At 39.3% G+C, this 17549-nt stretch overlaps 1 protein-coding gene across 8 annotated transcripts in view; it reads left to right on the top strand.

Moving 5' to 3' along the window:
• Positions 1 to 17549, top strand: part of begain (brain-enriched guanylate kinase-associated) — a 77351-nt gene that overhangs the window by 32349 nt on the left and 27453 nt on the right. For 4 of the 8 annotated variants that reach the window (XM_077620914.1, XM_077620920.1, XM_077620915.1 and 1 more), the window contains 3 exons: positions 1653 to 1684; positions 12762 to 12923; positions 16341 to 16407. In XM_077620914.1, coding sequence (XP_077477040.1) covers positions 1653 to 1684; positions 12762 to 12923; positions 16341 to 16407 — 261 coding nt within the window. The other 4 variants (XM_077620918.1, XM_077620916.1, XM_077620919.1 and 1 more) reach the window with 4 other exon arrangements.

The following is a 17549-nucleotide window of genomic DNA, read 5'->3' as shown; positions in this document are numbered from 1 at the left end:
AGTTATAGCATTCTAAAACTTTGACCTGGTTATTTTAAACCATATTGTAACATTGTGACTAAATTGGAAGCATAGAATGATTGAAAATTGACTTCAAATTTAAAATTGTGTTTTGTATTTTCTAATGTAATCCTGTTCCCACCTTTAAACATTTCTACTGGCTGCTTTGTAAAAGATTAGCAAAACAACATTCCCCAAATCCTTAGGAAAAGCATTATATATTATATACAATTTTCTTGAGGTTCTGACCCACAGAACAAATTGATAGAAACAGTTAGCCGTTTTTCGCAAGATTAACTTGTTCATTGTCCGGACCCAGACGACTTGCTTAATGTGATTTGTCACCCACCCTACGCACACACGCACACATGCAGCCTTGCAAGCGGAAAGATACTTAGATCCACAGAGTGGAATTAGTAACTGTAGTCTCCTTCAGCCGCTCTATGACTCATCCTGTTTTGCTTGTGACGTCTATATATGGCACCTTATTGCATCAGGTGCACACATGCACACATTTAAAACACACTGTAGTGCTTTCCCAAACTATAATACTATATCAATACCTGTAAATACTTTATTAAATTCTGTCAGAAAAAAATGTCAAATTTGAAGTGCATAAAAGTGAACACATCCTCCTGACCTAATGTTGGTCATTTAAGGTTCTGTAAACTCAAAGTACAAATAAATACATTGTTGGATTGGGCGGAAGGAAAGTTTTAGTCAGCTATAACAAATTTGAATGAATAAACAAAATAATGACCGCACCTAGACCACTGAGTGGGGGACATGATGACAGGGGAGACTGCCCCATTAACCGGCATAAAATAACAGAAACTTTATTGTTTTGCTTCATTGTAAAATGCTCACACGCTGCTGAGAGTGCTTTAGTCGTGGATTTGTACCCCGGAACAGTTGTTGGTATATGGCCCCTTAGTTGACGGCAGCGGCGCTAAAGTTTGAAAAGGGGTGAAATAAAATCCTTTTCATTCGTCCTTTCACAGTTATGAACCTGTCTTTATAATAATAATGACACTTTACAGCACCATTAAATTCTAAAAGCTTAGTGAGCGTACACGTCAGTCGAAGTTCTGCATATATATATAGATATACATACATATACATATGTATCTATCTATATATAAATGGGTATATGTGTATATATGTATGTGTGTATGTGTGTATATATATAAATATATATAAATATATATATATATAAATATATATATATGTGTGTATATATGTGTATATGTATAGATATATACATAGATATATACATACGTACATATATATATATACAGATTTTCAGATGGGTCTGGAACGAATCCTCCGTGATAAATACGCGTTAACTTCTGTTTTCTGCATTATTAAAAAGTATTCTACGCCAGTGAGCCTCCTCCCTCGGGTTTTCCTCCTTCGCAGATTCTGCAAAGCACAGCATTTTTTCTTTAGCTACGCTGTTCGTCTGTCATTTAGTTCACCGCCGCCGCTTTCGGCGGTGACACGTTAAGGTGAAGGATAATGGATGTGTTTGTTTGACAGGACATGAGAGCTCGTTAAACGCCACACGAGAGGAGCTTCTGCCTATAAATCTGCCTGACAAATAAATCTAATCACTGGCCCCGCCTTTCCTCTTCTTCTTCTTTTCCCACCAGGATTGTGATGGAGAGACACAACGTGACATGAGGTTAGACACTTTCAGTCCTCCTCTCCTCCGAGTAGTGCCACCAGATCCCCACCCCAACTTCTTCTCTCCATCATCATCCCTCCCCCTTGCTGCGTATACCTCCTCCTGCATTCAGTCCTTACTTTCACGCCGTGTGCATGCCTAGCGCATCTTCAGTCACAATGAGAGGAAACGCATGCAGCTCTGAAGGGAAGCACATGCGGCCAAAATGAGGAGGAAGACATTTAAACGGTAAGTCTGGTGGGGGTAATGAGGGGATGCTTGGCGTTCTTTTTTTTAAATTTTGTCTTTACACCCCACTGATGGGTTTGCTGTTGCAGCAGTTGGGACCATATGTTGCATGGCTGTCTATTCACTAGTACGCTTGAAGATACAGTATGGAATTTGTTATCTCTACGACAAATCTGCTTCTTTTGTTCGATTGATTGAGCTTTTATTTGCCTTTTAGTGCTTTTACAGAGTTGTTGCACAGAACCCAAAGAACTCCCTCACAGCTTTGCGACATGTCGCTCAAAAAATGCAATCAGGAGACAAAAAGTTGTTCTTACTTAACTCCAGCCAGAAAATTACATGCAGCGGTATTTTCATGCTTGAGTGGAGAAAAATAGATATGAATATTAGCGAGACAGCGCAATTAAAATCATTAAGTATTCCTCGGAGTGTTGCCTGTAAGTGTGTGTCATGTCGTCATCGTGACATGCTGAAGTTAATTACTTTAACCTCCGGATGGTCGGAAGGAAACGTATACTGTTGCTTTTCTTAAAAGCAAAACAAGATTCATGTTCCACTATCATTAAGTGAATAAAAATTGTATGTTCACTTTTGCATCAAGAAGCACAAAACAACCTCAAGTCCCAAAAATAATCCTATTTGTTCGAATTTAGAAGCATTTGTCAATAAGAAGCAATAAAAATAGCTTGATTATTTGTTTTCCAAACTTCACTATCTTAAAACCGTTTTAAACTGGAAAGCAACATTCATTCATTTTCTGAACCGCTATCGTCACAAGGGTCCTGAAGCCCATCTCTCAAACCTACCCTTAAGAAAAAACAGGGTACAACCTGTATTGGTTATCAGCCATTTGCAATATTATCGCATTTCCACCCGCTTTAAATTCAATCGAAACTTCAAAATTGCTAACATTTACAACAATATATTTTTAATCCCCTTTCATCAATTATTCTATTTCACAATACTTCTAGTAAACGTGTTTCTGACTCACCTAAAAATAAATGTCAGGTAAAATGTATCCTCGCTAAGCCATATGCTGACAAAACTTTGAAAGGAACTCGAGAGGTGTGGTCAGGGTTTATCCAATTGTGTGCCCCTTGGGTTATTAAATTGTCTGTTTCGCTGTATTGGCATTTTAGCAATAAACATATTCGATCATAATAGGTATGTATATGAAATTGTTACGTCACACTATGGAGGCTAATGCAAAACCTTTGAGAAAGCACTGGACTAATCAGTCATCTGAACATTTGATTCTATTGAAAGCTGTCCAAACAAATGTTTGGCAGCAGAGACAACAACAACCATACCCTGCAAGGTATTCCTCCCAACTCACTTTCCCGAAATGATTCTTGTTATGGATAATGAAGCAAAGGATTAGTTAGCACTAGGGGCTGTTTTGTAGCCCGGAACCAAATTGATGGCTAAACGATTGTTGGTGATAGACGCCAACGTCCGATTCTGAAACATGCTCTCGTGGAGTTGTTTCCATAGTCCGACAACATGGAGCTTGCCTGTTTTAAATTTTAACTGTAAATGATTGGCAGTCTCCACAGTGCCTTCCACTGAGAGTTGGAGCAGAATTGGCAGATCGGAGATGTAATGGAGAAGGGATTTCTCAGCCCGTGTCGTTCACACGAAATCGGGACAAGCGAGACATTGCCATCTGTGTTCATGTTCACGCAATAACGAGGCTGCCCATAAACATAATCGGCAATAGCATCTGCTGTGACTTATAAATTGCTTTAAAAAGAACGAGATAGGAGACACCGGTTTTCACCTTTCTGCAATTCCCTTTCATAAAACCGTCGTCCTACCTCTAAAACTACATTAAAAACAAGGAGATTTTCGTGTTGAGTTACAGTCAATGACCAAATTTGGAAATTAGGCAACGGGCCAATCCGTTAAACCGGAATCGTAATCTGCCCTGAACCTTTTGCCTTGGATTTGTTTCTGCTTTGATCAGCGCACATTTGAGTTACAAGTCACAGTTGAGTTTGGTAGCACGTGACTCAACTCAGTTTAAAAATGGCAGTAGATTGGCTAATACTGGATTCTTCAAGAGAAAAAATCAAATCAATGTCAGTGATCATTGTTCAATATGTCCTGACATCAATTAGAGCAGGGGTGTCAGACTCGGGTTGGTTTGCGGGCCGCGTTAACGTCAACTCGATTTCATGTGGGCCGGACCATTTTAGATATAATATTTACATTTTTTTATATAAATGGATTAAAAGAACTGGATTAAAAGCCCTGAATATTAAGTTTTTTATAGATCTAAAACAATGTTTATTTGAGCTTTTTTTTAATATATTTTTAGATTTTACAAAATGATTTGTTGAACTAAAAACACAGAAAAAATGATTAAAATTTACAATTATTGATTTAAAAGGGGGAAAATCAGGAAATTAATTATACATCTATACTCTTCATTTTAATTTGATCCTAAAACAGAAAATCGGCACTCATGATTTACTTTCTCGGGCTGCACAAAATGATGCGGCGGGCTAGATTTGGCCCCTGTGCCGCCACTTTGACACATGAATTAGAGCAACATGCGCAGCAAAAAATGCACCTAAACTAATAGGTGATGTTTATATTTTGGATCAAATTCTAAGAAACCATTGAAAACAAAAAGACAGCGTCTCAAACTGGCAGTAAAATAACCATTATGGTTCCCTACTTATTGGTTTTCCAGCCATTCCACAGAGTTACCAAGCAACTAAGCCGAGCATGGAAAAAAGCCACTTCAATTAAAAGCACGCCGTCAGCCATTAGCAGACATTACAAGCACAGTTGGTTCATCTGTCGCCTTCTTCCAATCTTGCCATTTCACATCTTAAAGCAGACGCCGTGTGAGCTTTCGCCACCAAGCAGCCTGTCCAATTACAGTATGGCCGAGACACAGGAGCTTAGAAAAAATTCTTTGAGAAGCCATTCGTGAGTGGCGAATGCTTGATGGGCGCTATGGAGCATAGTCAAGAGTATTTTCTTCCCCTGAAAGTCCCCTCTTGGCCGCCCTCCTTTTTCCCACGGGGGGCCCGCGATACGCTTCTCTGCAAAGAGGTGCGTTCAAACGTATCCGTCAAAGGCTGGCCGGAAGTCTAGTGAGCCTCTCTGGTGCTGCTTCCTTAGACCCCAGAGTGTCTTATGAACATGCTGGAGAAAGTGGGCCACTTTTTTGGAGCCTTAACAAAGGAGAATAGAACGTAATGCAGTAAGAAAGAAATGCATTTAAAGTTTTAACGTGAGTGCTTCAAAGGCATGCCGTTTCTTTGAAACCTGGTGCTTGGGTTGGCACAAAAGTTTGTGTCCTGATTGTGCTTTTGGCAAGCTTTCCAACTGCAAAGACAAATCTGAGTAGACTTGGCGAAATCTTTTTTTGCTCTTTCATATTTGAGGAAATTCAAAAAAAATGTCTAAGTCTCTAAAAATGGCTAAAGACGATAGTGAGAAATATCATAAGCGGACAATTTCTTATTCGAATAATTGAATATATCGCCCTACATTCCGGGTGTTACATTTAGTAGCTAACGTCTGCAAATCTGTGAAAAATCGTCAAAAATCAAAGTTAGACCAAATATCACACCACCGATAGTCCTCTTGTGTTTTACGTTGTCGAACCCGCACGCTAATCACAACGTGTCACCAGCTTGTCAGACACATTGGGACAGAATATCGCCCACTTCACAATAACAGATAGTTTGCTGTACCCCAGAGGATCATTGTGTTGTGTTCCAACCAGCACAAACACAATTTTTCCCAATACCTCCTCCCGTGGCATCCTGTACTGTGACACATGGAGGACTCCTAGATCTTGGGTATGCGCTATGATGATTAAGGGAGGAGAGATAGAGAGAGAGATAGACAGACATCCCAGAAGGAGAACACAGCAGGATGCCTGTCTCAAGACTGTAACACTCTCTATTGGAGAGATTACAACATGAACTTGAGTTCATCCATTCCAGCCCCCATGCAACCTCAAACCACAGACAAAATGTTGTTTTGTATTTTTGTTAGGAGAAAAAGCACTCTTTGCTACTTACTGTACATTATAATCATAAATAATAAATCGTTACATAGATGCATGAGTGGTTCGTTGTGGAATATAATCTGGCATTCCCGATTTTAGATGACTAACAACAACAGAGTAAAATGACACCTACGTTAGCTTTTGCCGTGGAAAATGGAAAATCCCCATACTTATGCTTAGAAAAATATTAAATTGCTCTTTTATTTTAGTGACATCTGTGCAAATTTACAATTTGTGGATAATCCCAGAGAGCATTTACACTTAATTTATCACACTGCCCTTTGAGAATTCTTGCTTTACAGTCCACAAAATTACATTTGTTTGTTTGTGCGATTCTTCCCAGCAAACTAACGCAATAAAAAACATCCGTGATATCAAAATTACATTCATTGATCATTGATTTCTTCGGCAAAATGAACCTGCTTGGGAAGCTTTGCCCACGCTCTGGTTCCTAATACATTCCTGATCAAATGCTCCAAACTGATCAAGTGTTAGCCATTTTCCTTTCTCCAATCGTGACATACCTTTTTCGTTTTCCATCTGCAGCAATAAAAAGTATGCCGCTCGTTCCCTGTGTGCTGTCTAAGGCTTAGGGATGAGACAGTGGGGATGGTTCTTCATTATCTGTTAATTTATCCTCGGGAGCTTTTTGTGTTGGCAAACTGCAGCCAAGTGACACGCCAGAAAGTGAATTCAAACTCATGAGCTATAGCAGCCCCCAAACCTGGACATACAACGTCCAATTTAAACAAAGTAGAACACATTGGACTATTATAGAGATTGTTAGATAATGAGCATCATGCATGTTTCAAGAGCAGCCCATTGAAGGTTAGGCTTCGTTTGATATGCAGATTCAAATTAAAGATCACTCGCAGCCGTCAGCTTTTAGGCTGCAAACCGCGTCCACTTGTATTTTAAATCCAGCAAGCCTTCTTGTTGGGGACGCTTGTATTGCAGTAAACTCACTGGGGACTTTTGTGTTACTGCAGTGTTGCATCAGAGCAAACATCCAACTTTTGGACTGTGAAGTAGAAAAGGAAGAGGGAGAGGTCCGTTTTTGGTGTGTAAACAGCTCGCTTTGCTTGTTTGTGAGATCATGGCTTGTCCGGGGTGTTGAAATTGCAACCTGAATTGAATCTTCCAGGAGTGAATATTAAAGAGAATTCAGAAAATAGCTAGAAATGGACTGCTTTGTTCCATGTATTCTCTGTGTTTAATTGTGATCGTCAGGGGGGATTTTCATTAGACAGACAATGTGGAGCTAGCTGAGTTTTTCATCTTTTACTTTGTGTGGCGAGTCGTCGAACTTTGTCAAACTGCAGCATTCACAATCACTCAGGCAAGCCTTTTAGATCTCCCAAATGTTTCATTTTTTTGTAAGGTAATTGGCGATTGTCATTATTTAGAGAAACTATAAAAAGTAATGTCTTGGAAATGTTTTTGAAGATGGCTTTGCTTTAGGAACATAATCTTAACATTTTTTGTTATCTTATTAGGTTATATTAGGCGGCATCGGCACATTTCTTCGTACAATCCAACACAGATGCCTGCATTTTATGCCATATTGGGGCTACTAACCGTATAGGGGCAACACTAGTTAACTAATTGGAATCATCATATGTTGATTTGCAGTCAGCAACCCCACTTTAAATGGCCCAAACTACAAATATTTAAATATGGGGCAACAAAAGTATACAAAGCTAATTGATAGTCCCAAGCATATATTCTTTATCCTCTCAGATTGTCACGAAACAAATGAAATTTTGTATCTCAAGGCACAACGGTATAGTACTTTCATTGAGCTTTTTTGACCTCACCTCAATAAAGTTTAGAAAATGCTGTTCATTGGCCTTGCATTTGCGCCTAAAGGGAACACCAAATGCTGCAAAATAAAGATTTCCCGCTTGCATTGGACGCGGCACCTGTGGCTACACGAGCTGTTGACATAATGGCCTGATTTCCGTGGCGGCTGGCGCGGCCGCCCATTAAAGTTTAAATGGACATTCGGTCACGCCAGAGCAGAACATCTTGCTCACCTCCCGCCGCTCGTTATGAGTAAATCAACCTACGGCCGGCTCAAAGGCTCGGCGTCGTAAATCAAAGATGGATGCCAACGGCCTGTAGTGGGTTTAAAAAATAGCTTTTTCTTCTTGATTTCAGTTAGGCCAGCGGCAGGCAGTGATAGGAAGTCGCAAAAGTTAGAACAATAGCTCTCAAACACATGGGAAAATGTGTCTAGATCCAGCTATGCCCTGGCTGAACTTTTTAGCCGTAATTACAAAAGTAAAGCATCGAGGTAGTAAAGCCATGTTTTTAAAGAGGTTGGCATTTCAAACACGGCTATGTATGATGTTATATCATGGTTGTATGTACAGTGAAGTCGAATTTTTTTGCATTTAATATTATGCAAAGTTAGTTTTAGCTTTATTTTCATCGTGAACGCTTTGAAGTGGCATTCAAGTTTTCTCCTTCTGTAATTTGTTTTAATTACTTGGATGCTATTTTACCAGGTTTGCACAACAATGTGCGTTGAAAGTCGCCTTAGTGTCATTTTCCATGCTACTTAAGTTGGCCCTTATGGGGCTTTTAAGCAGATGTGCTGTTTCTCGTTAATACGCAGCTGACTGGATCTAATTTGAATACACTTTACCCTAATTGACCGTTGTGGAGTGGGTCTGCTGTCGGGTCGCTCTTTTGTATTATTTCAATCATTTATCAGTGACACCATATATCTCTCTTTTACAACTTCAGTGGTACCTCGAGATACGAGCTTAATGCGTTCCGGGAATGTCGATTTTCTCGTAACTCAAACGAATGGTTCCCATAGAAATGAACTAAAAACTAATTAATTCGTTCCAACCCTCTGAAAAAACACCCAAAACAGGATATTGGATTGGAAAAACATTTTTATTTGTTCTAATTCGCCATATATTAACAAAGTAACAAATAACTAGTGGTTTAATATTACTAAAATGTGTTTAATAGTTCTAAAATAAGACGTATTTCGCGGAAGGGAGAGAGAGTGACAGAGAGAGGGTAGGGTGGGGGTTTGCCTTTTTACACGGCAACACGCTTGTAACATAACATAAACAAATTTAAATGAACTTGGATTACGATGCAGACACTCAAAAATAAGTTTAATCTAACCTAATACTAAACTTAATTTTTAATGTAATTTTGTTTGACATTTTGACCTTTCTTCTTTTTCAAAATTTCATACAGTTGTCTATTAATCCATTGATGGTTTGACTTATGAAGTCAAATCACTGGATAGGCGGACTATTTTAGTTTCTATGGAAAGTATTATACTGTAAACAAGGAAGTAGATTACATTACAGCATTCAGGGAAAAACAAGCACCATCTGTGTGGATTTTCGCACTTGTGTTTTTGCACCCTGTGAGCATACTTGTGGTCTTAAAGTGCTTAATAATTGAGAGGAGGAACATGAGGCTGATTTCCATACCGTACTGCAAAAGCCTATCTGGACTTTAGAGAGGATTTAAGACTTGTTCCACGCGTGTTTACCTCGTCAAGCCGCACCTGAAGTTGCAAGCTGTCGCTTATCCCCGTAGGAGATGATACACTCCGCGGGGAGTGGTGTGTGTTGGTGTGCAAGCGCACTTCTTTTGCGATTCAGCAACTATTGCGGTCTTTTGCCGCAAACCGCCTCTGGGTGCGCGCAGATAAGAAAAGCCATATAGCGAGCGTACTAGCAGCGCTTCCAGAAACCGCCATTGTTTCCCCAGCCGGTGTCGGAGGAAGATTAAAAATAATAATTTGCGGCGCCATTAAGGGAAGGCGACAGGCCAGAAAAATGCGCCACTTGGGTTTGTCGGCGAAGCGAAACGTAGCCACTCTGCGGGAGAAGATAAAAGTTGTGCTGTGGGCGACGTTGGTTTGTATTGGCGCTTTTATGCGTACTTGACAGCTCAAGAGAAGATGGAGAAGACTTCAGTAGGATGTAAAGTTGGGGTGATGCGAATGATTTTCACTCAAGTCAGGTCGGAACTATTATCGCAAATATTAGTTTTCTGTATAGCTTTTGATCATGGGAGATTAAAGCTGAGCAATGGTTTGGATAGGCTGCTTTTGGGAGACAGATATGCAATAGTCAAATAAACCTGCAGACAGTAGACTTCAATGAACTTCATGTGCATATATTTGTGTGAAGTTGGATAACCGGAAAATAATGCTGTTTGGTTTTTCTTGGTATTTTTTCCTGTCTTGTTCATCAGTACAGTAAATGCTGAAACAATTTTAATGTGCCAGTGGGGAGTTTGGAATACTTTTTTGTGGTTGTTTTTATTGAGTTATATACTCAGAAAATGCAGCGGGACCGAAGAAGGTTCGAGAGAGAGACATCAGATGTAAATTGTGATAGAAAAACATAATTAAATATTGTTAGAGTAGAACTCTGCTTTATTTATGGATAACTTGTCTATTATAACTACAGAGAAACACTCAGAAGCATGGTATTTTTGGAGAGGCCTCACCAACATTCGCCGTTGTAAGGAACTCTGGTGAGTCCCATTAATTGAAGTCACATGACAAAGGACAGATCATTTGCCTAGATAACACTCAGAAGAAAAAACAGCTGGCCTTAGGTCAGCCAAAATGGCTGCTAACTGCTAAACAGAATGTACCATAGCATTAAACACATGACATAACATGATCAAGCTAATTCGTTAAACACAATAACATTTATAAGCTACCGGACATTAGAAAAAACATTAGGATGGAAAATTGGAGAAGATAAGATAGATTAGGGTGCGACAGGGCCAGGTGCAAGAAGTCCTAGGAATTTGTGTTGGGTAACCCAGTAAGTATTGACAAAAAGTAGTTTGCGCCGCTATTTTGTTGCCACGAGGGATTCTTCCACTGGCCACATTTTGATGAACCAACTTATAAATTGCAGGAAATGGTTACTTTCCATTTTTTGATGTTAGCTGCGGTTATCAGGTTCAGACGAGGCACCGTAAGAGATGCAGGTGCACACGTTGAAAATCACGCTGATGTATTAAGAAATAACCTCTGTGCTCAGCCAATCGATCGGTCAACACGTCTGCAGGCTGCGTGCCTCTTTTTATGAAATGACGCCTTGAAAGAGAAAAATGTATTTTCTGTCTTGTAATTCATTGGTGGAGGTTAGCTTAAGTCAGCTTCTGTCCGACTCCCCGTCAACAATTTGCGATATGTAATCAGTCTTTTCATGTGAGGGCTCGTTTTTCTTTCATTGATGCTTCTTGTAAATGTTGTTGGCAAAGTATAAATCCCATAGAAAGTGTTCAGGCGCTTAGATACACAGTGAAAACAACTGCAAAGACCAATCTTCCTTACTCAACACAACCAAATGTTTCGCCTCAAAGCCGTTTTTGTTTGTTTCCCCTCTCTGCTTTCTTGCCAGGGTCATTGCAGATAGCCAACTTGTGTCTGTCTCCCCAGGCAAAACTTAAAAGATTCCCTTTATGGTTAGAGTTCAAGCTTGGCAGCAGCAACTTATGTCACACGCGTGAGCTGAAGCAGACACAAAGCTATGAAAAAGATATACATTGGCAAAACAGCCCTCAAAAGCCAGAGAAATGCTTGCAAACATCAAAAACGAAGGTAAGACCAGTCAACGTCTTCTCCATTACTGGGAGAGGGAATCCATTCCACTCATTGGGACCAATGGGAATGTATTCACCACAGGGGGGTGGGGCTTGGGGTTGTTTCCCTGCCATTAAAAAGTCATTTTATGTTAATGCGGCATCTTTACGTGGCCATTTGTTATTGCCGCCTGCCGTCGCATTTCGCAAGCCAAACCGTGGAAAACGTCAAAGGCCGCTCGTGCTGACTTGATTAATGCTAATTAAATAGACGCCACTTGCAGATGGGGGACAGCTGAGTGTTTTGCGTTACAGTTGTCGCGGCAAAACAGCGGGTGCTTTTTTTTTTAATTTATTGTTTTTTCCTGTTCAGCCACTTGCGCACAGAATGGCAAATCTCCGTGGCTGGTTATTGATATGGGCGACACAGGCATGATGCTCCAGGCAGGGTCAATTATATTTGCCTGGGGCTTGCAAGATGGGAACGTGTCTGGAAATGGAGGCGTGTCTGGCCATGCGACACAAGATGGTGTCAATCACGCACTTACAATAAAACCCCAACAATAGCGCGTACATGTTTTTACATAAAGCTAAACATCTCCCGGTACTCGGATGACTTAACTTAAATAACTTAAATGGGGAAAGTGCAAATCTGGGAGATGTCGTGACCGGATGATTCGCCGAAAGACGTTTCGCCAATCGGCGAAACGTCTTTCGGCGAATCATCCGGTCACGACATCTCCCAGATTTGCACTTTCCCCATTTAAGTTATTCTGCTTATAGACAACCAATTATTTAAATGACTGCCCAAGAAAGGTGAAAAAAAACATTGAAAATGAATTACTAATACGTAAATAAAAAAAATAAGCAAGCGTACCTAAAAAAAATAACAGTAAAACGAGGCGAGCTTTCTGACTCGCACATGGTCAGGGACTATTTTCTATTCTAGAAACGATTCAACAGGAGAGTTGTTGCACTGGAAACGGGCATTATACCTCCGCGAGCTTGTTTCCCTCCCCGTGAATGCTTCCTGTTTAGTATTCCTCATCCATCCATCCCCTGCATGGTACTCTCTCTCTCTCTCTCTCTTGTTTTCCATCCAGACTGAATTACACTCCACCCATAAACACACACACACAAATGTTACTCGTGTTCACTCCACCTACTCTTCCGTGCTGCTGTCAATGAACAACTTTGTGACTCCAAGCAAACGCTTTGCCCTCTCAGCTCTTTCCACGACCACAAAGAGGACCTCCGGAAGCGGCTGTCGTACGCCACGCACAAGCTAGAGATGGTGGAGAGCGAGTTCGATTCCACCCGTCAGTACCTGGAGACGGAACTGCGGCGGGCCCAGGAGGAGCTGGAGAAGTTTACGGAGAAGCTGCGCAGGTGCGTGCGAGTACTACAGCCATTTTTATTTTAAAGAAAATGATACTAGTTTGGTTGTTAAAATAGGACCTTCAAAACAAGAGCTTGCTTGATCGGTGCTCTGCTGTGAATTTCCATTAGTTTATCACTCGTAGATGTCTATTCATTTGAAGTAGGTGTTCATTCGCTGCCAACCCTCCTGGTTAAAATAAATTGGACATCTCTTGGATCTTGGCATAGATTTAAAGTGATGATGGTCATGGTGAAAATTCCATTCAGGTTAACCAATGGCAATAATGTGTATATCCAAATAGTCGTTTTAAGAGAAGTTCAATTCAGTTTAAGGTGTATTATATATTGTTTAGCCAATGGGTAATTTATGTTTTGAGTACAAATTGCATCCTTGTGTATTCGGAAATGTGTTCCTTAATCTCTTAGTGGCGCTACAATAGTTACTACCATCATTGGTGGAAAGTGCTCTGTTGTTGTTTTTTTAACTAAATGGATTGTCTTGCTGCAAGGTGGCTATTAACCAAGTGAGTGAAAGTCCTGGAAAAGGCGCTGAGACTAGATTCACTTAACAGATTATGAGAAATGTTTATTCTGCGTTGGGGAAAAAAAATGGGACCCGTTGTCTCATTGTTTTTTTTTTTAGAAGATCCTTTTTGTTCATGTTGTTTGCTTTCGAGTATGTCAGATCCAAAACATTCTTATTGAAGCCTCTTGTCAAATATTTCTTTTGCACATCTTGCACATGTTCCTCAAAGTCCCCTTGCTTATTTCTATATTCTGCTACTCTCCAAAGAGAATGTTTAAGATCAGATACTGGAGATTAAAGCTGTCAGCTCTCAGAAAAGTGTTCTGGCCACTTGGATTTCTCCAAATTGAAGAATGCAGGTTTCCCATTTCCGCAATTACATTACAAAAGGCGAATGGGGTTGATGTTAGGATTCGTTTTAAGATATTTTAACATTTTATTTGTATGTAGAAGCGATCCTAAAATAGAAAAATATTGCTCAAGAGTCCAATTAGTAAAATATTTGGCTCGTTAAGCACCACCATAATGACTAGAATCAAGACACATTAATATATATAGCATCTTTTAACAGGCAAATGCTAACTAAGTGCTCCAAGACGAAAATAATAAATGAATCAACCATAATTATTTGAAAAAAAAAAGCTGCCCAATAAGTAGACAGTGATACATTTTTTTTTCCTCCATAGACACTCATTAGTTGAAGTCGTAGTGGAATATATTTAACATTATTGTATGCCACTGTAACAATAACACATACAATACATATAAAAGTACACAATGTACGTAACTGCATTGCAAGCCGCCATCTTGGTTCTTTACAACCTGTGTCAGCCATAATTACCATAGGCACACAAACACTTTGTGGTTGATAAGACAGTATTGGTTGAAAAAATAATAATAAAATCCTAATTGTGGATTGCTTTGTCCCCAAGTGTAATCATCAGTCAGAAAGGGACAATTGCCCCGCATTCCCTTCCAATGACACCAACATCACTCACAATCGTACAATATGAGACGAGAGAGATATTTGTAGCGCTTTTCACCTCAGGTGATTGATTTGGGCTTGCGAGTGAAATACCTCATCGCAAACTAATTGCAATAGCGGCGTTGACAACAATGTCAGTTGAGCTAGTTTAGAACATAGATGGAAGTTTGATGCCATTACTTTGGTTCTATAGTGCAAAAAAGAAAAAGTACTGAACAGACAGTTTAGGTCCAAATTAGAGCTAAAGAAATGTACTTGAACTTTGTACTTGAAAGTTAAATAAAACTCAAAATTACTTTGTGAATTAAAAAAAACATTTTGGGTCATACAGGCCACAATGTTAATATTTAGAATACCAGTGTAGCCTACATGAGCAAAAATGTGATTTCCACATACAATGTCTCAATTATTCTTATAATATATAATTTAGTTTTTAATCTAATTATTCTTTCTCAAAAATATTGTGTATGTATCTTTTCTATAAATCTCTATCATTTTATAAATACAAAAATGCTAATAAAACTAATTAAATATACAGAAAAACCTTTTGATTAAGGCCACGACTTAAAAAAATAGTGTTTACTTTATTGCCTGCGCTCGTTAATGGCAGCCACTGAGCAAAATTAGAATAAAAATAAAAACCTTACATAAAAACATTATACACTTAAAAAGGTACAGCACAATAAAATAAATTGCAGTCATAAATCAAGGTGCACAACTTGTTAAATACTCAATTGAAATCATTCCATGGCATTGAAAGCAATAGATTCAATTTGGAAAGATAGTTTTTGATTTGAGTTCTTTGAACATGGCATTAATTAGATTTTTAAATGAAGTAACGTTATTTTATAACAAAACCATTACTGCCAAAGATTTTGCAGACCCTAAACCCATAGTCATGGACCCCCCAGGGTTCCAGGGACCCTAGTTTGAGAACATGGTTGTGCGACACATTATTTATTCTATAGGTCAACTAATGTCACCACAAATACAGAGGTGCTTTCTTTCACGACTCTTAGTACATTAGGTTTAATTGAAGTAGAAAACCTCAGTGGAGAAAGTGGGGATAAGATCTCATCCCGCCGGCTGTAAGTTAAATTTAGCAACGGGATAATATTATCAGGGGAGGAAGAAATAACATTATACGGTTTAATCTTCCATCAACAAGGAGCACTAAGAGTTCTTCCGCTTAATGCTCGTCGCAAACGAGAAGTCATCGACGTAACGGCCTCTCTCGCCGCACTTGTTTGAGCTCCATCAATTTAGCCACGCCGCTTCGTACCTTCCTACCCGTCACCGCATCCGTTTTGTATTCATTTACTCGCCATCTTCAACCTCTCATGTCGTTATTTCATCATCTGTGGGGTTGATTCATGGATTCATAAACAAGCCTTCGGTACATAAAGAGGGGGAGGATAAAGATTAACCTCCCACCGAGATCACGAGTTTCATAGTACGGCACTCAGCCTCCATTAAGACTGTGAACGTTTGCTACTACCTTAGCGGGCTAAAACATAAACATGTAAAACCCGGGAAATAAAGCGCTTCTTTTTTTTTAGGTTGTGTTTAAGTAGAATAAAAGTAAACAGAACAACTCAAGGAAGCTGCACAAGCTTACTGAAGTCTGATCATTAAATATTTACACATAATTCTTCCTCCGTCGGTACTTGAGCAAACCATCAATTGACTCTGTTTCATCTGGAACAGTTTTGCATTCGGATGCAGCAGGCGCCGCAAATCTCATCCGTTGAAAATCTGCGACTGAAGTTTTGCCTTTGTAGAAAAAAATCAAAATAAATAAATAAATGCGCAGATTACTGCTTTGTGTGCAGAAATAGGGCAGCACTATTAACGTTTTTTATATGTTGTGCTTTGCATTCTAATATGGTGCAATTGTTTAACTTTGTTTGTTTAGGATCCAAAGCAGTTATGCGGCCCTGCAAAGGATCAACCAGGATTTGGAGGATAAGATGCACAGGACGGTAAGAGATTGCCTTAATTCATCTTTCTTAAAGTCACTATTTTTTGATGAGGATTTGCATGTAATCTTCTTAAAATGGCATCATTACATCATCGGTCTCGCCTTTTTTCGAAGCTTTCACATAACTAACTTTTCATGTGCACTAAAACGCGTTGAAAATTACTGATGTCACAAAATGTTGAAGAAATGTTCTATTTAAATACTTTGATAGGACTGTTATTTCATGCTAGGAGTTACTTAGTTGCAATTTAATTTTCACAATTTCCATAAACATCAATTCGGAGAAGTTTTTAAAAAAATAAACCGCAAGTTGTGGCTGTTATTGCTAAGTGGTAAACACAACATTTTTTTTAATGATTTGCCAACAGCAAGATATTTTCAATCGTCATATAAATAATTTGCTAACATTTATACTCTTCTAAATATTTGCTTCAGTATTTCAGTCCATTTACAAGAACACAGCCTACAACATTTTGTCATATTCAGCCGTGTACACCAGGGTACTCGGACGTTTCGTCGAAAGACGTTTGGTCCCCGGATGTTTGGTCGAGCGGACGTTTGGTCGAGCGGACGTTTGGTCGCCGGGTTGTTACTGTTGAAACCAGCTCTCAAAATTATAATCATGAGAGAGAGAGAGTGAGTTTAATATCTAAATATCTCATATCAAAATATCAACAGTAAACTATGTCATAATTTGACAGCGAGCAAACCCGGCGACCAAACGTCCGTTCGACCAAATGTCCGGTCGACCAAACATCTTTCGACCAAACGTCTGGTCACGGTACACCAGACAGATGGGTGAACCTAAAGAATTTTTAAAAGTCATTTTGCATGTGATAACAATGCCAACAACGTTTGATAACATCCCATAAAACATAATTTCGTAGCTTGATCAAACATCTTCAGAATAATGAGTGTATTCTTCATCCCCATTATTTTCCTAATGCAGTCTACAAGAGCACAGATGAGACGAGTCCCCAAAAGCTTGTTTGTATTTTACATTCAACAAGAAGCGTCTAATCCATATTGCCTATGCAAGAATCTGAGTTCTCACAAAGACTCATAAAAATGCATGAAGGTCAGGCGGATTTGTCAATCGTGTGTATGTTCACACGTAAAAAAAAAAAAAAACACAACTAACTA

Source organism: Stigmatopora argus, chromosome 15 (assembly GCF_051989625.1).
Source record: "Stigmatopora argus isolate UIUO_Sarg chromosome 15, RoL_Sarg_1.0, whole genome shotgun sequence".
Lineage (NCBI taxonomy): Eukaryota > Metazoa > Chordata > Actinopteri > Syngnathiformes > Syngnathidae > Stigmatopora > Stigmatopora argus.
This window is presented reverse-complemented; position numbering and strand designations above follow the sequence as displayed.